The sequence below is a fragment of the Cervus canadensis genome, chromosome 5 (assembly GCF_019320065.1).
Source record: "Cervus canadensis isolate Bull #8, Minnesota chromosome 5, ASM1932006v1, whole genome shotgun sequence".
Taxonomy (NCBI): Eukaryota; Metazoa; Chordata; class Mammalia; order Artiodactyla; family Cervidae; genus Cervus; species Cervus canadensis.
This window is the reverse complement of record NC_057390.1, coordinates 43,005,970-43,029,192: the sequence shown is the minus strand read 5'-3', so window position 1 is coordinate 43,029,192 and position 23,223 is coordinate 43,005,970. Positions and strand designations below refer to the sequence as shown.

Genomic DNA, 23,223 nt, shown 5'->3' with positions numbered 1-23,223 from the left:
CCCGTGGGGCAGAGGGAGGGGACCCAGCTGGTGGGGGTCCCAGGATAGCACGTCCCCTACTCGGGGAACAAGTCCTGCTGTGATGGGGGGAGGGGCACAGACTCGGGTTAGGTCTGAGCCGAGGGACTGAGATACAGCACCTAGAGAAGATGGAGGTGAATGCCCCATGCCATGAGAATTCACACTGAGGTTTGCCGAGCCCCTCAACCCCCAGAAGCATGTTTAGTTTTCTGAAGATGTTCCTTTATAAACAGCCTTGGGGCATTCAGGTTGGTATGCAGTTATGTCTATGAAAGTGCTAGCTTCTCAGTCATGTCCGACTCTTTACAACCCCATGGACTACACCCTACCAGACTCCTCTGTCCATGGGATTCTCCAGGTAAGAATATTGGACTGGGTTGCCACGCCCTCCTCCAGGGGCTCTTCCCAATGCAGGGTTTGAACCCACTTGTTCTGTGTCTCCTGTATTGGAGGGCAGGTTCTTTACCAATGAGCCACGTGGGGAAACAGTTTTCTCTACATGGATCTAAAATTGAAAAAACCACTTTGACATCATGAAGCAATCTGAACAATCTTCACACAGGAAGGCTGTCCACTTCCAGTGAGAGGCCTTGGATGTCAGCATTGTTTCTGGAAATCGTGACCAGTGTGTCAGCCGTCAGAGAGGCTGAGTTCTTCCATATCTCAAATGCTCAGGCAGGGCCTGACTCTGCTTCTCCTGCAAGCTTACAAGAGCAGGTACCACCATCAACTAGTCCCCAGGCATTTGCTTTTCTGTTCTCCACAGGTGAATTCCACCAAACATTTATTTTGCTTACCTTTTTATTTTATATTGGAGTTGATTAATGGGGCTTCTCAAGTGGTGCTAGTGGTAAAGAACACACCTGCCAATGCAGGAGACATAAGAGACACAGGTTCGATCCCTGGGTCAGGAAGATCCCCTGGAGGCAGGCACAGCAACCCACTCCAGTATTCTTGCCTGGAGAATCCCCTGGACGGAGGCGCTACAGTCCATCGCAAAGAGTCAGACACGACTGAGCAAGTGACCATGCATGCATATGTGATTAATACATTAATATGTTGATTAATACATTTCTTTTTGAGACACTTTTGGGCTCCTTTGTAAGGAGGAGACTAAAGACTATAGGCAGCCAACCTATCTAAACTTCCTGCACCTGGAGCCTATAGATTTGGAATTCATCGTGAATACACACTCCACGTGCTTCCAAAACTCTAAATGTCACCTCTGTGGATCACTCCTGTACCCCCAACCTTCTCCAGGGCTGTTGTGTTTCCAGCTTCTAGGGAGACAGTCCCACTGTCCGACCTCTGGCCCCTAAGACTCAGAGATGTTTATAGCCTAAGTCCCTCTCACCTCATCCCCACCCCATCCATCTACTGCCCCTCAGGTCCACCTCTGTTCATGGAAGCATGGCTTTCCTGGGCATTTTTCTCCTTGATCTCCCATAACTTATATACTCTGATGTTCAGTTCAGTTCAGTCTCTCGGTCATGTCGGACTCTTCATGACCCCATGGACTGATGCACACCAGGCTTTCCTGTCCATCACCAACTCCTGAGCTTGCTCAAACTGATGTTATGATATAAAATTAATACTTAAATAATATGATGAAAAGTCAATGAATTGTATGTTACATGATAAAGGACACAAGAGGGGAGGAAATAAAGATATTTGTATGTAAACACACACATAACACAATAAGGAGGAACTCATCTGCTGACCACAGTCCTTGTCTCTGTAACTGCCTCTCCCACCACCTGCTCCGATGCCCCTTTGCCCCCAGCAAGCAGCTCAATGTTATGATTCTGACCTGGGACCTCAGGGTTCCTTGCTGAAGGGTCTGGACCATGAGCTGTCCTCCTGAGAGGGGTTGCTGTTGTTTTCCATTGACCTTGAGTATGGGGCATGGTGACACGGAGACACCCCACAGGGCCTCCTGGATCCAGACTCCCTCTTCCTCACCTTCCATGGATGGATGGATGGACAGATGACTGACAGAGGGTACATGAATGGATGGATGGATGGACAGATGGGTGGATGGTTGGATGATAGATGGGTACAAGAATGAATGGATGGATGACGAATGGATGGATGGAGAGATGATGGACAGATGGGTGGGTAGATGAATGATAGATGGATGGATGAATGGACAGATGAATGATAGGTGCATGAATGGATGGATGGGTGAGTGGATGAATGATAGATGAACAGATGATTGATGGATGGATGGAAGGATGGATGGGTGGATAGATGATAGATGGGCTCATGAATGGCTGAAGGATGGATGGATGATAGACTGATGTCTACTACAGAATCTACTACAAAATCTCAGTACCTCTTTTTGTTCTCTCTCCTTTGTTTCTGAGGGTCTCTTATCTTTGTACATAATCTCCAGCTTTCTCTGCCACCCCCCCGAGCACTTGGCATCTTTCTAAAACTTTACAGAGATTCCAGGAGCAAGTATTCAAGCTAACAGTCTTCTCCAGTGGCCCCTTAGGTCTCCCGACAAATGGAGAGAAGGCTCGTCCTCTTGCTGCGGCCTAGTGTCCACAAAACTGTGCTCTCAGTCCCACCCCCCCGCACTGGAGACAAGGCACACAGTGCCGCTGGTCCCCAGAGGACAGAAGCCCGCCTCTGGACCAGGAGTGTCAGTGCTATCGAGAGTAAACGCTGAGTCAGAGCCCTGATGGGAGGAGGCCAGTCCCTGGACAAGGAAGCTGTGTCAGGCCCAGGCAGCCGCAGTGCTGAGCGTGGGGCTACGTGCCTCAAGGAGAGGTCCAAGGTGACTGGACCTCCTGCTGCCCGTCCTCAGCTGAGCTCAGACGGCCTGCAGGGCGCTCAAGTCTCCCTCTGCCAAACCAGGACCCAGTCCCCAGTCTTCTCGCCTGGAGACGCCAACTGTGAGTAATAAAAACGTAGAGAGGATGGACTTATGACTCTTTCTTCAGTTAGTCCTTCAGATGAAATGGAGTAAAACATTGAAAACAAAATGGTATTAATTTGGAAGGGGGTGGGATTGTTAGCCCTTAAAAAGCAAGAACACATTTAGATGATCCTGACTAATGAAAGATGTTTTTTTAAACTTATTTTCTAGATGTGTTCATATATAATTAATATGTTACATAGTGTAAGTTTAAGGTATAGAAGGTGTCCATTTGACACAAGTACACATCACAAAATGACCCCCACCAGAATGTCACATAATTACAATTATTTCTTTGCGGTGAGAACGTTTATTATATACTTTCAAGTATATGATAAGTATTGTTAACTCTAGTCACCATGCTCTGCATTAAATCCCACAATTTATGGGTTTCCCAGGTAGTACTCGTGATAAAGAACCCGCCTGTCAGTACAGGAGACACAAGAGCCGTGGATTTGATCCCTGGGTTGGGAAGAGCCCCTGGAGGAGGGCGTGGCAAACCACTCCAGTATTCTTGCCTGGGAATCCCATGGACAGAGGAGCCTGGCAGGCTACAGTCCACGGGGTTGCAAAGAGTCGAACACAAGTGGTGCGACTTAGTACACACATTCCTCCTTTAACTGGGAGTTTGTATCTTTTGACCAGCATCTCCCTAGTCCTCCTGGCACCACCATTTCACACTTTGACTCTGTTGTGAGTTCGACATTTTTTAGAGATTCCACTTGAAGTGATTCCATACAGTATTTGTCTTTGTGTGTCTTACCTGACTTCACACAATGCCTTTAAGGTCCACCCACATTGTACAATGTCGTGAACATGTAGTTTGTGGCATAGGATGAGGAGCCATATATCCCGTGGAACAGTTCTGCTTACTGGAAAGGTCCTGCTTTCCTCTGCTCCATCACGGAGCCACTGCTATCCTGGAGCATTGAACCAAAATCAAAATACAATTACAATGAAACGAATATAACATTGCATGTCAATTACACTTCAATCTTAAAGGCCAATCATGGAATTGCAGAGCTCTCAGTTAAGGTAACAAGAATCCTGTCAATTAACTAAAAGGGAGCAGAAAAATCATGCAACTGGCCCCCATCCCACCCAGGATTAAGGTAAAATAATCCCAATTGAAAAACAGAAGCCAATCTCATCACTCACTTAACATAAGACAGGTTGTGTGCTGTGAGCTTAGTCGTTTAGTCGTATCCAACTCTTTGTAACCCCATGGACTATAGCCTGCCAGGCTCCTCTGTCCGTGGAGATTCCCCAGGCAAGAATACTGGAGTGGGTTGCCATGCCCTCCTCCAGGGGATCTTCCTAAACCAGGGATAGAATCCTGGTCTCCCACACTGCAGACAGATTCTTTACCATCTAAGCCACCAGGGAAGCCCATAAGACAGGTTAACAGGAGAAAAAACTAATTTAATTTTTACACACAGGAGCTCATAGAAATATGAGACCTGAAGAAGTGACAAATAGACAGCTTTTACACCTTTAGACAAAGAAATAAATTTGTGAATAACAAGCAAATTTGTGAAAGAGAGAAAGAGTTTGGGGCATGGGGTAAATTGATGAGAAAGTGTCACCATCAGGAAGAAGGAAGTAGGTTTACTTACCCAGCCTTCTTGGCCCTGAATCCGAGTCTCTGGGGGTAAGGATGCTTCTTCCTCTTATTCGGGGAAGTGGAGGGCCCTTCACCCGGGAGATTTATCTTTAAGGGGGACAGAGTGAGTCAGTGTCTTTCTTATATCACCTATTTCTTAAGTAACTTTGACTAAAAATTCTGGGGCAGCTGCTTGTGCCCCTGACAGCAAAAAGTTCTGGGTTACCACGTGGGGGACACGAACCCTCCCCACAAGGTCCCCACCTCCTGCAGGCACTAGGACCCCTGACTCAGGTAATTTGAGCCTTGGCAGTTGCCATCCAGGCAGCTGGCCACATCCTTAGAAAGTGCCCTCTGAGCTCACTGACCCTTGGTCCAGCCTCTGGGCTCTGATTTTCAGCTGAGACTTGAAGGTAAGGATATGGCTTAAAAGAAATCCTTTACTTAATGCATTGGTTTACTTTTTTAATCTTTACTGTTAGTAATGTAGGTGCGACTATTAGCTAATCAGTATTAGCTAATCAGTAGACAGGACTGATTAGCTCAAGCCAGAAAGAATTTTCACGAACCTAAAAAAGTAGAGATATTGTTGGTGCTGGATTTTGAGGCTTAATCAGGTTCATGTTTGGGGCAGAACCACATTGTAGGATGCATGTCTGTCACCAAGGGGTGCAGTATCTTCTTGTCTTTCTTTCCGGGATGTCAGAAACCACGAATGATAAATGTCTAGCTTCTTTCACCACTTTGGGCTACAAGGCAACATTACAATTCTATGATTTATTATTCATCTATTGGCTAGAATGATTCTATGAAGAGAAACTTCTTTTATCTGCTATTAAGTATTCAGCAGAACAGTTACATAGAAAAGTCAGGAAGAACCATTTACTCTTTTCCTCCATTTATGATTTCAACAGTTGGTTTCTAAGCTTCAGCAAAGGCCTTTGTCATAGTCCCCTTGGGCTGTTGTAACCACACACCACAGACTAAGCAGGTTACACAACAGAAAGGTGTTTTGTCACAGCTCTGGAGGTGGGGAAGGCCCGGGTGTGGCCGGCCTGGTCTCTCCCAAGGCCTCTCTCCTGGGTGTGCAGGCTGCTCCTCACTCACTCTGTACAGCGGCAGCCCTGGCTTTAATCTCCAGCTCTAACAAGAACGCACCCAGGTTGGATGAGGGCCACCCTACTGGCCTCACCTTAACTCAGTCACCGCCTTAAAGTCTTGTCTGCAAATGCAGTCACACACTGAGGGCCTGGAGATTAGGGCTTCAGCATACAAACCTGATAGGGGTGGCATCTGTCTATAATCGTGACCAGTGAGTGAATGCCATTGCCCCAGAGATAGAGCACCACAAACTCGGCCACTTTAGAGGACACACACTAATCATCTGATGATTTTGGAAGTGAGAGCTCTAAGCAGGCATCTCGGGGCAGAACCATGGTGCCAGCAGGGCCCTGACCCTTCCTGCAGGTCCTGGGAGCACTGGCTCAGGGCTCATGCTTTCTGTCGGCAGAATTCAGCCCCTATGACCATGGGCCAAGGTCCACGTCCCTGCACTGTCGGCTGGGGGTCCTTCTCAGCTCCCTGGGACCGTCCCTGGGCTCCTGTCCCCTCCCGCTTCAGGTCAGTGGTGGCCTGGGTGTCCCGCCAGGCTTTGAGTCCCTCTGGCCTCCTGGGCTACTGCATCCCTCAACTGGCTTTTCCATGCCTCCCGCTCTCTTCTACTCGTCCTTGGGGTCACATTAGCAGGCAGGCTTTGGCTGCATTTTTGAGCAATTATTGTTGTTCAAGGGGCTCTGAGCAGCCTCACTTGTGTGAGGGTGTTAACACTGCTTCCTAATAAATCCTTGATTTATTTACAAATTAAAACAGAAAAGTTTATAGAAGACCTACCGTGAAAGACCCATTAGAAGCTTTGTTCTCTTCCCTCCTCCCTCCCGAAACCCACCATACTCTCAGGACTTTTGTCCAAACTCTACCTTCTCGGACACTTTGCAAACACAGCTGCCCCTCAGTCTCCATTCTGAAGGACTGGACTTGCTCTGAGGTCAGGAATCCCATGACAGGCCTGGATGTGGTGAGCACTAGCCTCCCACCAGCTCCCCGGCGGGGCTGCACCAGCCCCCCACTCAATTCCCAATAACCGTTTATAGGCACATCTTCAGGAAGAAGATGAAAGGAAGAGAAGGCAGCTTCTCCTGCCTTTCATTTCTTTTAAACTTTTTATTTTGTCCTGGGGTATAGTCGATTAAAAATGTGATCATTTCAGGTGGACAGCAAAGGGACTTGGTCATAGATACACATGTATCCATTCTCCCCAAACTCCCCTCCCATCCAGGCTGCCACATAACCCGTTGAACAGAGTTCCCTGAGCTATACAGTATGCCCTTGTTGGTCATCCATTTTATATATGGCAGTGTGTACATTTCCATTCCAAATTCCCTAACTATCCTGGAAGGACCCTTTCATTTTATTCAAGAGTCAGAATGAGTTAACAAGTATAAGGTGTTCAGCCGAGCACAAGTGGATCTAAGTATCCAGTGACTGTTAGATTCTGACTATTGCCAGTGTCCCTAGTGGCAGCAGTCAGCATCTCTGGAATCACAGTAGCCAGCTATCCTAGGAAATAGCAGCAGCTCCTCCTGTCTTTCTCATTTCATGCATTTAGGACTCTTTCAACAGAACAACAAAACAAACAACCTGATTCTAAATCAGACAAAGAATTTAAATAGACATTCTCCAGAGGAAACATACAAATGACAAATGAGCACATTTGCGGGGAAATGAAACTCAAAAGCACAATGAGATGCCGCCTCACACTCTTTAGGATGTTAAATTAAATTAAATTAAAAATTAAAAAAATTAAATTAAATTAAAAAACAACAACAACAACAGAGAATAACAAGTGTTGGTAAGGATGAAAAGAAACCAGAAACCTCATATACCGCCGGTGGCGATGTAAAAGTGCAGCCGCTATGGGCGACGGGATGGCAAGTCCTCAGAAGAGTGAACATAGACTCATAAATGGTCCAGCAACCCCACTTTGGGGTATTTACCCAAAAGGACTGAAAGCAGGGTATTGAAGAGGTATTTGTACACCCATGTTCATAGCAGTTTCATTCTCAACAGTTAAAAGTTAGAAGGGTCCATGCATGAATGAATGAATAAAATTCAGTCCTTATCAGCTTGTTTGTTTACAAACAGTTCTGTTGTTATTTTTCTGGGAATGTGCTAAATCTCTGATGTTGAGATTTTCTATACAATTGTCTTTCCACTTATTTACGTCTTTTCACTTTTTTCCTCTGCACCTCATGGGAATGAAAAATTTCATTTATTTATATGAATAAAGATTTATAGTGACTTCCCTGATAGTCCAGTGATGAAGAATTCAGCTTTGATGTGGGCTTAAGTTCAATCTCTGGTCAGAGAACTAAGATTTCGCATGCCTCGCAGCCAAAAAAAAAAAAAGACAAAATATAAAACAACATCAATATTGTAACAAATTCAATAGACATCTTTAAAAGTGATCCACATAAAAAAAATTTATATCTCATAGATTCTTTGTGAAACTCAATACCTGTGTTTATATACATAATGTATTTATATGTATATTTACATTTACATTTGGATTTTTCTTTTCTGCTGTTGTAAACAAGATCTTTTCTACCACCATATCTTCTTGTATATGAACAATGTTCATGTTTTACATAATAAATTGGTACTCAGCCAAAAATAAATAAATAAATGAAATGCAGTGCTTTCTGAGGGTGAATTCACTCTTAGAAAGGAAGGAAATTCTGACACCTGCTACGACATGGATGGATCTTGAGGACATTATGGCAGGTCCTCAATGGACAAGCACTGTCTGGTTCCCCTTGTGTGAGGTCCCTGGAGGAGTCAGGCCCACAGAGACAGAGTATAGAATAGTCGGGGCTGGGGACAGGGGAGGGGATGAGGAATTAGTGTTTAATGGGTGGTTTCACTTTGGGGAGATAAGACATTCTGGAGATCATGGTGGTGACAGTTGCGCAACAATGAGCTTGCATTTACAAGTGGATAAAATGGTAAACGCCATGTGATGAGTACAGAACCACAATTTTTCAAAAACCTCCTCTATTCTCTACCCATAGGAACTGCCGTCTCATCCCCAGACCCCATGGCCCTAATCACGGCGGGGACACAGCCCTCACTAGGGGAGGTGGCGGGGATCCCCCTGCCGGCCACCACCGTGGACAACTGGCCCCAGATCCAGGGCTTCGAGGCCCAGCCGGACGACCTCCTCATCTGTACCTACCCTAAGTCAGGTAGCTGTGGGCTGGGTCGGCAGGCTCCCTCGGGGCCACAGTCCCTGGAGGGATGCCTGTGGGGGGTCAGAGGGCCCTGCTCTCCTGCCCCAAGGACAGGCTCCTCGGGGAGCTTGAGCCCCTGGGTTTATGGGCTCACGGCTTTAGGGGACCCACCTGCTGGGCTGTGGGCCCTTGGGTGGGGGAGAGGTCGACCTGAACACCCATCAGTCCACCAGGGTGCAGGAGGCAGTTGTCTGACCAGTTTCTGCCTCTCATCTCTCCATCTGGCCGCAGGGACCACGTGGATCCAGGAAATTGTGGACTTGATTGAGCAGAGTGGGGATGTGGACAAGTGTCAGCGGGCGGCCATCCAACACCGCCACCCATTCCTCGAGTGGGCCCGGCCGCCCCAGCCCTCCGGTGAGCCCTCCTCCCTGCTGCCCCACCCCTGGCCAGGGCCCTGGTTACGACTAGTGACCCTGCATTGACCAACAGGTCATCTCCCAGAGCCCAGGGTCACCTGCCAGCTCTTCCTGGGGGTTTGGACACAGGTGCCAGGACATGTGTCCTCATCACAGTATCATCCAGTTGGTTTAAGGACGTGGAGGTATTTGCATCAGCGTCTGATTCCCACACAGGAGCAGCTGCTTCTAGGGAGAAGGTCGTGCCTTCTTGATCTCAGGGACACACTCTCTTCCCACCCATAACACATAGATCACACAGAGCAGGTGCCGGGTTGGTGTCTCCAAGGAGCAAGTAGGAGTCAGGACCCATAGGCCATCAGGGTCACAGTTCTCAGAGAGGAAGAAAACAGCCAGCACACCGGGCAAGTCGGTGGGGATGGGGGCCTATGCTCTGGGACCCCTCTCCCTTGGCTCCTCACCCCCAAACTGACTGAGATCCTGCAGCTGCAGAGCATGTGCGCCCCCCGCAGGTAAAGGCCATGGGCCCACCATGAAAGCTCCCAAGAGCAGAAAGGTAGGCGGGTGACCAACACGCTGGACAGAGCACTGGACAGAGGTCCCCCTGTGAAGCTTGTGGGACAAGGTCCTCCTCTCGATCTCTTTAAAGGTGTGGAGAAGGCCAGAGCAATGCCCCGGCCCCGGGTGCTAAGGACCCACCTCCCCGCCCAGCTGCTGCCTCCATCCTTCTGGGAAAGCAACTGCAAGGTACCAACATCTCAGGACAGAGGGAGCGAATGCTCCAGCCCCAAACATCCTCCGTCATGTGCGCTTCTCCACCTCCCGGGCTGAGGATCCAGAGTCACGGTTGAGATGAAACCCATGGGATGCTTGGTGGGGACAGCAGAGGTACTGAGCGCAGTGAGGCCTAGAACGTATCCACACTGTTACCATGAAGCTGACCTTCAAGGAGACCAGGATGAAGGCATTCAGGGGCCATCACAGCCACCATTACAGCTTCTGTCTGTCAGGAGGCCCTGGTTTCTGGATAAACATTGTTCTAGGAGACCAAGGGGGCCACAAGGAACCAGCTGCCTTGTGGGAGGAGCCAGGAAGGGAGGCGGGGACCCCAGGGAGTGTGGGTGGCACAGCCCAGGTGAGTAGCAGGCAGAGGCCCCCTGGGACAGCTGAGTGTTGGTGACCCTGTGAAAACCACCCTCTATGACACTTCACTCCCTCTCTACACTCTTTCCCTCAAGTTCCTCTATGTTGCTCGAAATGCCAAGGACTGTCTGGTTTCCTACTACCACTTCCAGAGGATGAACCGGACGCTTCCCGATCCAGGCATCTGGGACCAGTACTTTGAAACCTTCATCAGTGGAAAAGGTAGGGCCCCCCCCCATCTCTCCACAACCACGGCCGTGTGGCTCAGCCAGGTCTCCACACACCACACGACCCCCCAGGACACTGAGTCCTCCCATGGCCCCCGCAGACGTCCCCACCAGATCTGGAAGCTTTTATTCCTGGTCACCCGACCTGCAGGGTCTCCCCGTTCCAAAAGCATCCCTGTCCTATCATAAGGGCATTGTGATGACAGACAATATATGTGAAGCCACACTGGTAGGCATGTTGGGATAAATTCCCCTGAGGCTGCCCCATTCTGCTTCACCCCCCACATCAAACAGATCACAACTCATGGATGTATCTGGCTGGTAATCTGTTTCCCTCTCTTTCCAATGCACTTGAGGTCAATCACATCCCTGAGCACTGGAAGGCTTTGCAGGGCCCCACATGGGCTCTCTGCTGTGTTCTCTGTGTCTTACAGTCGCATGGGGGTCCTGGTTCGAGCATGTGAGAGGCTGGTGGGAGCTGAGAGACAGCGTCCGGATGCTCTTTCTCTTCTATGAGGACATCAAGAGGGTGAGTATAGGCCACGTGGGTAGAGACCATGTCAGACCCAGCTCTGAGAGACCCTGGGCTACTTCCAGGCTGCACGTCTTGCAGGAGAACAAGTGTGATCTTCTGACACAATGCATCCTTCCATTGCCATGTTACCCACCCCACAGAACCCAAAGCAGGAAATTCAGAAAGTGATGAAGTTCATGGGGAAGAACTTGGATGGAGCCGTGCTGGACACCATTGTCCAGGAGACGACATTTGAGAAGATGAAGGCAAACCCCATGACCAACCGTTCCACGGCTCCCAAGACCGTCTTGGACCAGTCCATCTCCCCCTTCATGAGGAAAGGTGAGTGGGCTGCACAGACTGCACAGAGATGGATGTAAACCAAGTATTCTATCTGCCTGGTAGCATGGTGCCTGCCCTCCTGATAGGAGGGCGCTGGGCTTTACCAGTCCCAGGACAGTGCATCGTGCATCATGCCTGCTGTTGGAGGCCCTCAGAGAGGAGAGCTCGCTGGTCTTCAGGGGCCGGTCCAGACGTCCTGGGAACACCTGACCTGAGGCCTAGGACCCCAGCAGTAGCAAGGTCTGGGTCTTTGCTCCGAGGTTCTACACACACAGATGAGGGCTCTTCTCCACCAACCAGCTTCCTGACTTCCTGCCCGTTGATGCTTCTTCCTGCTTCGCAGTCTGCTCATCAGCCAGTCTCATCATGGCCGAACAGCATGAATTTCAATGGCAACTACTGCTCAGATCTACCTCCTTCCATAATACTTCTTCATTCCAATTCCTAAGAGAGGGATCCTAATTGGTCCAGCTGATGTTTTTTATGGGGGCTTCCCAGAAGGCTCAGCGGTAAAGAACCCACCTGTCAATGCAGGAGACCTGGGTTCAATCTCTGGGTCAGGAAGATCCCCTGGAGAAGGGAATGGCAACCCACTCCTGTATTCTTGCCTGGAGAATCCCCATGGACAAAGGAGCCTGGCGGGCTACAGTCCATGGGGTCACAAGAGTCGAACATGACTTAGCAATTGAACAAAATCAACACCGCAATGTTTTCAAAGGGAAAAAATAAAACCCTTTATCACTGTTTAACTTAAAAAGTAATATATGTGATTATGAAAACATAAATTCACATTTTAAAAGTTCTCTTTACCAAAACCCTGCTCCCCAAAGCCCCTCTGTAGCAGTTTTATCGATACAGTCTCAGCTGTGGGGACCATTGCTTTGCAACTTCTTTTCTTCTTTCTTCACACACAATTGGATTTCTTTTGCTGCATTTTCCAGTCTACAACAGCTTCCCTGTTACCGAAACAAGCCAAGCAAATCCACTTCTCTCCCTGGGTAGTCTCGGGTAAGGATCTGGTGAGCTGCCCAGCTCTCCACAGTCCCTCCCCTCAGCTCTGCAGACATACAGGCACTACGGTGAGAGCCAACCCCACAAAACTCAGGCAGGTCCCACAACACACATTCCTCACTAGAGTCTCAAATGTGCCACAAGGGCAGGGCACGGTGGGGCCACAAAGCTCTCTGTTTGGAGGCTCATGTCCAGATGCATCATAACTCATCAACTCTTCCCCAAGAGTCAGACTCTCAGCTCTGGCTGTTTTCAGTCCTTGTCTTTGTGAATCACACTCCAGCAAACCGCTCTGTGCCTACGTTCTCACGTCCTGACTCTCTTCCTTCTCGCGCATAATTTTCCAGAAGAAGCACTGGTGGGGCAAAGAGTATTTCCCTCTTTTGAAGTTATTTTTCATAGTTACTGTTGGGTGAAAAATAGTACCTCATTCATATTTTTCCCCCAAATCTTTTTCCTTTGGGCTGGAACTTACCTCCAGTGAACTGCAGCATACATTTAACAAGACTTGATACATGAGTACACACATGCAACCAGAACAATAAATAAGCCTTAAACATCTTCCTCCCCACAAAGTCCCTTCTCCTGCCCCCCTCCAAGCCATCTCTGCCCCTAGAGATGCTCCCTGTGCTTTTCCCTATCGCCACACCCATTGTGCCTGATCCCAGGTTCCCTTGAACAAATTAGGCAATGGACTGTCACGTATCTGGAGTCTTTTACTCAGTGGACATTTGGAGATTCTCCCAAGTGGCCGAGTGTTAGAAGCACACGTTTTCTCACTTCTCTGTGGTCGCCGTTCATGAGCAGACCTCGGGTGGGGCCCAGCTGCAGCTCCTATGGATCGATCATCCTCTGATTTAGGGGCCCTGACCTCTGATCAGGTGCCCTTGGGTGCACTCAGCCAAGAGCAGCAGGAGGAGGGTTACCGCCAGGGACATGGGTGAAACAGTGTGCAGGCACAAATCCCTTCTTCACTTGGGTCACCAGGACTCCCAAGCAGTGATGGTCGTCTGGGCTTTCCCCTTCCAGGAATCGTGGGGGATTGGAAAAACCACTTCACGGTGGCTCAGAATGAGAGATTTGATGAAATCTACAGGCAAAAGATGAAAGGAACCTCAATCAACTTCTGCACAGAGCTCTGAGTCAAATAGCAATAAACAGGCAGCTACTGGGATACAACCTCATCCTTCATCCCGACCCAAGCGCCTCGGAAAGCAGGCTCTCCACTGGCCCTGTGCTCATTTCAACCATTCTTTCCAAAGTAAGAAACTAGATGGCTTTATAAACTAAGTCAAATACAAGACTTGAATACTGCAAGGACTTAAAATTTCCATTATTCTGGAAAGTGCATCCTAGTTCTCTAGTTTGTAACATAATTCTATCTTCAGTGTCTATATGCAAATACTTGGCTACATCTCTACTGAGAGTATGAAACCTCTGACGTCAGGAACTCCAGTTGTGCTCGGTCCCGGGTCCCACCTGGTCACTGTGGGAAAGGACACATGGAGGATGGGCCAGTGCACAGTCCTGAGGGTTCACGTTCTGACGTCCTTCCCTGGGACAAAGGGGAAGGGGCAAAGGGGAGGGACCAGACACTAATGCGTGACCCAAGGAGTCCTGGTGCTGAGTTGCATAGAAAACAGAAAGCTCAGGCAGTGAATTTTAATGGAAGGGGGACCTAGGAGACAGGGGAGTGGCATCAAGTGTCAGCCCAGACACAGTGGTCGGATTTGGAAGCAACAGAGTCTCACTCCAAGTGCCGGGCCCTCCGGGGACCCCGTCAGCATCTGAGCCCTTCATGCTCCCATGTTAGCTCTGCTGCTCTGTCCACACTCAGCAATTCACTTGTCTGTACCCACACGGGATGGTAAAGTCTTTTGTGTCTGGTCCCACATCTTAGTCAACATTCACTCCAGCACTTAAGGCAGCACCTGGCCTGGAACGTGTGTGTGTAGAAAGTGCTTGAGCGTGAATGATGGCATGAACGTGAATGACCACAGGAAAGCAGGTACATGGCAGGTCACCAGTTTCCAGCTTTTAGTCCTAACTTCTGTCATCCAAAGCTGAAGGCGGAGGGGACATTGACTTGGGGACCCAACGGTGAGGATGCATTAAGGCAAATGAAATTCTAACTTTTCATTACACACTTCACTGGCAATTCTCAACAATGTCAGGGATAAAATACTCTTATGGGGCTGCGGGCAGGGTGGGGGAGGGGCGGGCCGGGTCTATTGGCCAAAGTTCTAAACAATTGTTTGGTTACTACTGAGCTTTTATTTTTTTTTTTTTTTACAAATATTTTGTTTATTTTAATGAAGCTGGTACAGACACTGTCCATTTAAAACCCATATCCCAGGCCAAAAAGTACAAATAAAGTCAAAAAGAGCAGTGTTCTGTTGTATACACTTCTGCATGAATAACTTTAACTGCTAATGAAAATTAGATCTTTTCTGGGATCTTCTGACAAGATTTTTCTTTTATCTTAAAATGCTTTCTCTTCAGTGAAGCCATCTTTGGAGTTAGTCATTATTCTCTGTCATTTTGACTCCAACTGGATATTCCTCTTCTTTTGGTCCAGACCCTCAGATTTTAAAAGTAGCTTCAAGTTAAGGAAAGGTCATTTTTCCACAGTTCTGTTTTCCAAAAAACTTCCATCTCCCACTGAAAGTCATAGCCCAGGAGTGAAGCAATCACATGCTAGAACTTCAGGGCCAATTGGAAAGTCATTAGGAACACTTGTATTAGTTGATCTTATTTATCACAAGCCTGCAAATGCACAGTCCTGGAAAAGGCGGGCTCTCTATGCACACATGTAATTTTTAAAAAGGAGAGAGTGATATGAAGGGGGCTGAGGTTTGCTCACCAAATCAGCACAATGAAAAGAAACAATAATGAATAATGGGCACTAGAATTCAAATTACCAGATGTTTTAAAGAGATGGGGTGCCAGTTTTCAATTCTGTTTTGAACACCACATTACAAAAGAACTATTTTTAAAAATAAAAAAGGATTAAGGGGAAAGAAAAAAAAATAAAAAGAATATCTAAACCGTTGAATGACCCCCTGTTTGTTCCTGATAAACTTCAATCACATCTTCTTCCTCCATTCCCAGTTCTTTTGGAGTGTGATTATCAGCAATTCTCTGACCTTCAAAGAGAAACCTGAGTGAATTCATAGGAACTCCCTGTCTTTGACAGTATGATTCTTTGAGTTTCTTGAGATGTGTCGTCATTTTCACTTTGAAGTGAATCTCACTGCTATCCTGTCCAATGACTTTGAGTTTAATATATTCTCCTTCCTTCTTATCCCCCAAGTCCTCGGTTGAAGGTTTTGCTTCCTGGTCAGACATGGTGACGGTGGCTTCCCCCGGGGTCTCCGCACACCAGCGGCCTCAGGTAGGTAGAACCTCGCTCCGGGGTTTACAAATCCACTACTGAGCTTTTAATTGGAAGATAATTATGATACTGTGATGGTTTCTGCCATACGTCAACATGAATCAGCCACAGGTACACATGTGTCCCCTCCTTGACCTTCCTCCCATAGCCCACCTCATCCCACCCCTGTAGGTTGTCACAGAGCATCGGCTTTGGGTTACTTGTGTCATCTAGCAAATTCCCACTGGCTATCTACTTTACATATGATACTGTATATGATTCAATGCTCCTCTCTCAAATCATCCCACCCTTATCTTTTCTGACCACAATGCTATAAGACTAGGTATCAATTACAGGGGGAAAAAAACCTAAAAAACACAAACACATGGAGGCTAAACTACACACTTCTAAGTAACCAACAAGTCACTGAAGAGTCAGAAAGAAAAGTAAAAAATACCTGAAACAGACAGCAACAAAAACACATCAACCCAAAACCTATGGGATGCAGCAAAAGTCGTTCTAAGAGGGAAGTTTATAGCAGCACAAGCTTACCTCAAGTAAAGAGAAAAATGCAAAATAAACAATCTAAACTTACACCTAAAGCAACTAGAAAAAGAACTACGAGAAGATAAGATGCTTGGATGGCATCACCAGTTCAATGGACAGGAGTTTGAGCAAACTCCAGGAGACAGAGAAGGACACACGAGCCTGGCGTGCTGCAGGCCATGTGGTCACAAAGTCAGACACGACCCAACAGCTGACAATAGCAACTGAGTTTTAATCATGGGTACGTAAGCTTCCAAGTAGAGGCTTTTTATTACATTAAAAAGTTGTCTCTATCCCCCACAGATTGAGATTTTAGATTATAAATTTATTGCTGTTTGGTCCTACATTTTACTCCCCTTTGTGGAGATTATTGATAACTAAGAGGACTGCCCAGCCCCCAGCCACTGACACACAGACACAGCCACACCTGTTTCTTTCCAGGATGAGTTTGTAACAGTTCAGAACGCTTCATGCTCACTTCAGGTACAATCAGGGAACCTGCAGTACCGAAGTGTTTCTATATCTAAACAGTGGTGGATTCAGAATGAATAATGATACACAGTCGGTTTAAAAACAGAGAAGTAGAACTTATTTGTTCACCTCTGTCAATCGCATGACTCCTTGGCATTTTTGCTTGTATTCTGATTTTAAAATGGTAAAATTTAAATGGATGTGAATTGTGATGTATAAGATTTTTATTTAGTGAGTTCATAGTTTTGTTCACACAGAAAACAGTTTACTGATTTTGAATAACTTTAAAACTGAAATTTACTTTTCTAATAGTCATTTATTTGTTTTAAAACTCAAGAATGAATCAAGAAAATGCAATATTACATCAGTGGTATGATTTAGTCACTGTCTGAACTATACTTTTTCTGGACACTTTCATTTTAGTAAAATAGACTTGTGATTTCTTTTAAACTGGAATGAGTTTATACACAAAATAGAATAAAAGTTTCCATTGACTATGTTTTCTTACTGATGTTTTATTATTTGTTTCTACACATGATTAATACAAAAATAATTCCTTGTATATGGGAAGGAAGTGTTTTTAAAAAAAAGATGATTTGTTCCAGAGTCAGATACAGTCCAACCCACAAACTGCATTGTTGTTTGTTTGTTTAATTAAACTCTTTCCTATTCCTCGACAACTAGGAATCAAACACATGGACTTAAGTCTTAGTGAATCTGAGGGTTTAAAAATCAGTTCTGGGAGATTAGATGACCTGTGTATGCATGTGTGCTACGTCACTTCAGTCACGTCAGACTCTTTGTGACCCATGGACTGTGGTCCACCAGGCTCCTCTGTCCATGGGATTCTCCAGGCAAGAATACTAGAGTGGTTGATCTCCCTCCTCTAGGAGATCTTCCCCACCCAGGGATCGAACCCACTTCTCTTATGTCTCCTGCATTGGCAGGCAAGTTCTTTACCACTGAGCCACCTGGAAAGCCCTTAGACGGGCTGCAGGTTTTTAAAACATCCACCCTTCCAACAACCCCAGGGAAACCCCATGCTGACTGGAGCACATTCTAACTAAAGTCCTAACAGAATGCAGACTTGCAGGTAAAAACACAAGGTCTGTAATTGAACCAGTTCTCAACGGCTCACCAGGGAGAGCTCATAGGATCAGAGATGTAGAAATAATGCCAGTCCCAGGGGTTGAGTATTAAAGCAACAAGCCAGATGAGGAGGCCATAGCATGCCCTCTGGCTGGACGCCTGGACTTGTCAACAGCCAGCAAGGGTGATTTTAAGAAGACATTTCATCTAAGAAAGAGTTCCATCCATGCTTCATTGGTTCACGACTGGACAGCAGCTTCGTGAATGCCAGTGACACAGCGGTGAGGAAGACCCCTCCTAGAGGCCACTGGGTGGGAAGTGAGACCAAGGACAGGAAAGTGAGGACCCTCACATGTGAGAGACGGATGGCCATGGTTCTCGGAGCACAGAGGTCATCAACTGTGGTTGGGTCTGAGGGTTTAGCCTCCCCAAAAGCTGCAGCGATGGCCTTGACCAGGAGAAGAGGACAAGCCAAGGGAGGGGACATGGGGAGAGGCTCATGGTGGAGGGGGTGCTACGCCTGTTCCAGGACCGAGGGAAGAGCCTGAACTCAGGGGCCACAGAGGCGGTGAGAGGAAGACAGGTCTTGGTCGCAGTGCCCAAGATGCTCTTCATAATCCAAGAGCCGTGAGAACCCCTCAAGCCTCTGAGAAAAAAGGCGACAGGTGGACCGGCATTTCAGCATGTGCTCTGTGGGTGGAGGGGTGGGAGCAGGGCTAGGCCAGGGCACTGAGGATGAGCTGCCTGTTCTCCTTGCTTGATGTTCTCCTACATTAAACCCTGCACTTTCCTTCGCCACAACCTGGTGTCAGCAGATTGGCAGGCAGATGAACAGACCCTGGTTCTGTCGGTAATATAACCCTTAATGGAAAGGCATCCTGTGCTTGTCTTCAGGACCAAGTGGGGAGTGGGGGTGGGGGTGGAGTGGTGACCTGATGCACTGGACAAGCCCTGGAGCCACAGCTCAAGGCTGAGCTGACCTGCCAGTCACTTGCCTGTGCTCACTGCCTCACTCTCTGCCTCAGCTTCCTCATCTGGAAAATGGGGTCCATGGTCATAGCTACTGTGATGTTGTGGTTTATAATAAAAAATACACATATTTGATCTTTATCTCGTTCCGAGCATAGAGCTCCTAAAACACTGGGAGTTTCCTAGCAGCAAAGGAGCCTTTTGTTATATTACTGTTTTGATTCTTGGAAAGTCCACACGAGGGTGATCAGGAGTGAGAACTTTGAGCCTGGCCCTGGAGGAATGGCTGGAAAGTGAGTTCAGGCACCAGTGGTCAGTGATACAACCAGCCATGAGGGAGCCTCTGTGTAGCCAGTTAGTCAGAGTCAGTCGCTCAGTCATGACCAACTCTTTGAGACCCCATGGACTATAGTCCTCCAGGCTCCTCTGTCCATGGGATTTCCCAGACAAGAATACTGGAAAGGGTTGCCATTTCCTTCTCCAAGGGGTCTTCCTGATCCAGGGGTCAAACCCACATCTCCTGCATTGTAAGCTCACCGTGTGAGCCACCACGGAAACCTGCGTGAGCCCAAAGGGAGAAGTTTGGAGGCCTTCTGGATATAGGGAACCCAGGAGGTCAAGGAGTTAATTTGGGCAAAGTCAAGTTTGAGGAAGAAATGAAGCAGATAGAGTTCTTGGATCTAATGGCTAGGAGAAAAAGGAGGCCTGAGAAAATCCCTACAGTTAGAGGACCCAGTTACAGTTACAGGATGTACCTGGAGGAATCAACACTTCTATTTACTGAACAAGTAAGAAAAGTCCTGAGCTTGTGCAAACCAGGAATAGGGCTTCCTGACCCCAGGTCTCCTCGGATCTGCCAGAGGGTGCTCCGGGGACCTGCTCTCACCTGCGGACTCTGGAGGGTACAGGAGGGTTTTCTCTTGCGCGCCCCTGGCTCACCCTCCCCTCCCCTCCCTTCCCCTGCAGACCACTCCACAGGATGACACCGGTCCCACCAGCCTGGAACATGCAGTCGGCCCTTAGAAGCTTCTGTGAACAGGGAGGGTCCCACACCTCAACAGAGTCTCCTCTTCAGGGGAGGAAAGTCAGCCAGACCCATCCAGACACAAGGCCCCAGCCCCACCCAGGGAGCCTTTGTGTACCAGCTCTTAGGCGAGTCCGTCCAGGCCCACCCATGTGTATGGGTTCTAACACAAACACATAAAACGGTGATGAAAGAGACAGGCAAGCCCACTTGAATCCTCTCCCTCTGCTGCGAGGACTTGACCCTGCACACATGTCCACAAAACACGTTCACACGTTCTGCAGGCCGTGGGAGCTGCACTGGGGCTCCTGGACCCTTGGGATTAGACAAGCCAGCTGAACCACACTGGCTGGGGAAGTCCAAGAAAAAGTGTTCTTCCTGTCCCAGAGGCAAGAATTATGCAACTGGCTCTACAGCCTCTTTGGGTCTCAGACATGATTTGCTTCTTGCTTTATGAGACCAATGTAATATTACTACCTCCAAGTACCCACCACCACACAAAACAGTTTCTTCTCCACTGTTGTTGCTCTACTTGGCTCAAAACCCCCTGGTTATTTGTTCAACACCCTGCAAGGTTCTGTGTGTCTTTGGTGCAGACAAACACTGCTAATACTTGCATTATCCTCCTTGAATTATAAAAATTCCTGCCCTGATATGACTTCACTGCTTTGTTTTCTCCAATTTCAAAAATTCAGAAGCAGAGTTCATCTGCCTCTGTGCTTTATACTGTTTGTAGCACTCATCCTTCTTGGAAGCTAGAATAAAGATGCAAGGACATATCCATAAGGTAGGAGAACACTTAGGTAGTGGGAGCAGATATTTTCCTGATGGAGGGGCATCCGGTGTGTAATTGAGGATGAGGAAGAGTCTGTAGGAAAGAGAAAGAGGTGGCGGTGGGGAAGGTGAGCCCAGGGGCAACCAGGGACTGAGGATAATGTGTGATGCAACCAAGGAGAGGTTCCTACAGGGAGACACTCACCCGTGGGAACAGAAGTCAGAACAGGCGGTGAGGGTTTGGATGGAAAGGAGGGCAGGTGGTGGAGATGCTCTGCATGTTGACCTGGGGGAGGTCACAAGACGTGTGCAGGAGGGAGAATCCATCAGTTTGTACACTGAAGCTCTGTGCTTCTTACTGTCTGTTAACTATGCCTTGACTTTTAAAAGTCTATCTGTTCTGTATTTCTGTGTCTCTTTTTCTGTTTTGCATATAGGGTTATCGTTATCACCTTTCTAAATTCCATATATATGTGTTAGTATGCTGTAATGTTCTTTATCTTTCTGGCTTACTTCACTCTGTATACAGAACAGACTTTTGAACTCTGTGGGAGAATGTGAGGGTGGGATATTTCAAAAGAACAGCATGTATACTATCTATGGTGAAACAGATCACCAGCCCAGGTGGGATGCATGAGACAAGTGCTCCGGCCCGGTGCACTGGGAAGACCCAGAGGAATCGGGTGGAGAGGGAGGTGGGAGGGGGGATCGGGATTGGGAATACGTGTAAATCCATGGCTGATTCATATCAATGTATGACAAAACCCACTGGAAAAAAAAAAAAAGTCTATCTGTAAGGACACTGCAAAACTCTTAGAGGAAAATATAGGAAGGACACACTTTGATATAAATCACAACAAGATCTTTTTCCAACCCCCTGCCTAGAATAATGAAAATAAAAACAAAAATAAGCAAATGGGACATAATTAAACTTAAATGCTTTTGCACAGCAAAAGAAACCATAAACAAAATGAAAAGACAGCCTTCAGAATGGGAGAAGTTATTTGCAAACAAATCAACTGACAAAATACACCAATAGCTCATGCAGCTCAATATCAAAAAAACAACTCAAAAAATGGTCAGAAGACCCAAACAGACCTTTCTACAAAGATATACAGATGGTCAAGAAGCACATGAAAAGACACTCAGTATCACTAATTATTAGAGAGATGCAAATAAAAACTACAATGAGGTATCACCTTACACCAGTCAGAATAGCCATCATCAGAAAAAATTTACAAACAATAAATGTTGGAGAGGGTGTGGAGAAAATGGAATCCTCCTATACTGTTGGTGGGAATGTAAATTGATACAGCCACTATGGAGAACAGTATGGATATATCTTTAAAAAACTAAAAATAGAAATATCATATGACCCAGCAATCCCACTCGTGGGCATATACCCAGAGAAAACCGTAATTCAAAAGGATGTATGAAAACCGTAATTCAAAAGCTATGTTCATTGCAGCACTATTTACAATAGCCAGGACACGGAAGCAACCTAAATGTCCATCAACAGAAGAATAGACAAAGAAGATGTGGAGAGGAATATACAGAGGAATATTACTCAGTCATAAAAAGGGATGAAATAGTGTCATTTGTAGAGATGTGATTGAACCTAGTGATTGTCATTCAGAGTAAAGTCAGAGAAAAACAAATATCATATATTAATGAATACAGGTGGAATCTATAAAAATGGTATAGATGAACTTACTTGCAAAATGAAAATAGAGACACAGATGGAAGGAATAAACACATGGACACCAAGAGGGAAAGGTGGGAATGGGATGAATTGGGAGATTGTGATTGACATATATACACTATTGATACTGTGTCTAAAATAGACAACTAATGAGAACCTACTGTGGAGCAAAAGGAATTCAATGCTCTGTGGTGACCTAAATGGGAAAGAAATCCATAAAAGGGGGGATATATGTATACATGCATAGTTGATTCACTTTGCTGTACAACAGAAACTAGCACCGCATTTTTTTTTCCATTTATTTTTATTAGTTGGAGGCTAATTACTTTACAATATTGTAGTGGTTTTTGCCATATATTGACATGAATCAGACATGGATTTACATGTGTTCCCCATCCTGATCCCCCCTCCCACCTCCCTCCCCATCCCATCCCTCTGGGTCTTCCCCATGCACCAGCCCTGAGCACTTGTCTCATGCATCCAACCTGGGCTGGTGATCTGTTTCACACTTGATAGTATACTTGTTTCAATGCTATTCTCTCAGAACATCCCACCCTCGCCTTCTCCCACAGAGTCCAAAAGTCTGTTCTATACATCTGTGTCTCTTTTTCAGTTTTGCATCTCGTTTTGCATCTATACATCTGTTTTGCATATTGTTACCATCTTTTTAAATTCCATATATATGCGTTAGTACACTGTATTGGTGTTTATCTTTCTGGCTTACTTCACTCTGTATAATGGGCTCCAGTTTCATCCATCTCATTAGAACTGATTCAAATGTATTCT

At 46.8% G+C, this 23,223-nt stretch overlaps 2 protein-coding genes across 3 annotated transcripts; one reads left to right on the top strand and one right to left on the bottom strand.

Annotated features, from left to right (window-relative positions):
- The first annotated feature begins 2,750 nt into the window (after nucleotides 1–2,750).
- Nucleotides 2,751–14,756, top strand: LOC122441720 (sulfotransferase 1C2-like). 2 transcript variants are annotated; one of them, XM_043468684.1, is made up of 8 exons: nucleotides 2,751–2,921; nucleotides 8,675–8,848; nucleotides 9,125–9,250; nucleotides 9,902–9,999; nucleotides 10,491–10,617; nucleotides 11,057–11,151; nucleotides 11,298–11,478; nucleotides 13,519–14,756. In XM_043468684.1, the coding sequence occupies exons 2-8, from the start codon at nucleotides 8,701–8,703 to the stop codon at nucleotides 13,629–13,631; spliced, it is 888 nt and encodes a 295-aa protein (XP_043324619.1). In that variant the 5' UTR covers nucleotides 2,751–2,921; nucleotides 8,675–8,700; the 3' UTR covers nucleotides 13,632–14,756. The 2 variants fall into 2 exon arrangements, with proteins under 2 accessions (XP_043324619.1, XP_043324620.1); XM_043468685.1 differs by lacking the exon at nucleotides 2,751–2,921 and adding an exon at nucleotides 4,903–4,960.
- Nucleotides 14,757–14,775: 19 nt separating this feature from the next.
- On the bottom strand, nucleotides 14,776–15,917 carry LOC122441721 (small ubiquitin-related modifier 1). The gene is made up of 2 exons (XM_043468686.1): nucleotides 15,532–15,917; nucleotides 14,776–15,084 (listed from the first exon to the last, which is right to left on the bottom strand). The coding sequence occupies exon 1, from the start codon at nucleotides 15,835–15,837 to the stop codon at nucleotides 15,532–15,534; it is 306 nt and encodes a 101-aa protein (XP_043324621.1). The 5' UTR covers nucleotides 15,838–15,917; the 3' UTR covers nucleotides 14,776–15,084.
- Between the last annotated feature and the right edge of the window lie 7,306 nt (nucleotides 15,918–23,223).

What these genes read in the sequence shown, in the direction of transcription:
- LOC122441720 (XM_043468684.1), top strand. Translation starts at nt 8,701, where the DNA reads ATGGCCCTAATCACGGCGGGGACACAGCCCTCACTAGGGGAGGTGGCG. An exon ending in CTGTACCTACCCTAAGTCAG is followed by an intron (nt 8,849 to 9,124) that starts GTAGCTGTGGGC and finishes ATCTGGCCGCAG; the next exon opens with GGACCACGTGGATCCAGGAA. An exon ending in CCGGCCGCCCCAGCCCTCCG is followed by an intron (nt 9,251 to 9,901) that starts GTGAGCCCTCCT and finishes ATCTCTTTAAAG; the next exon opens with GTGTGGAGAAGGCCAGAGCA.
- LOC122441721 (XM_043468686.1), bottom strand. Translation starts at nt 15,837, where the DNA reads ATGTCTGACCAGGAAGCAAAACCTTCAACCGAGGACTTGGGGGATAAG.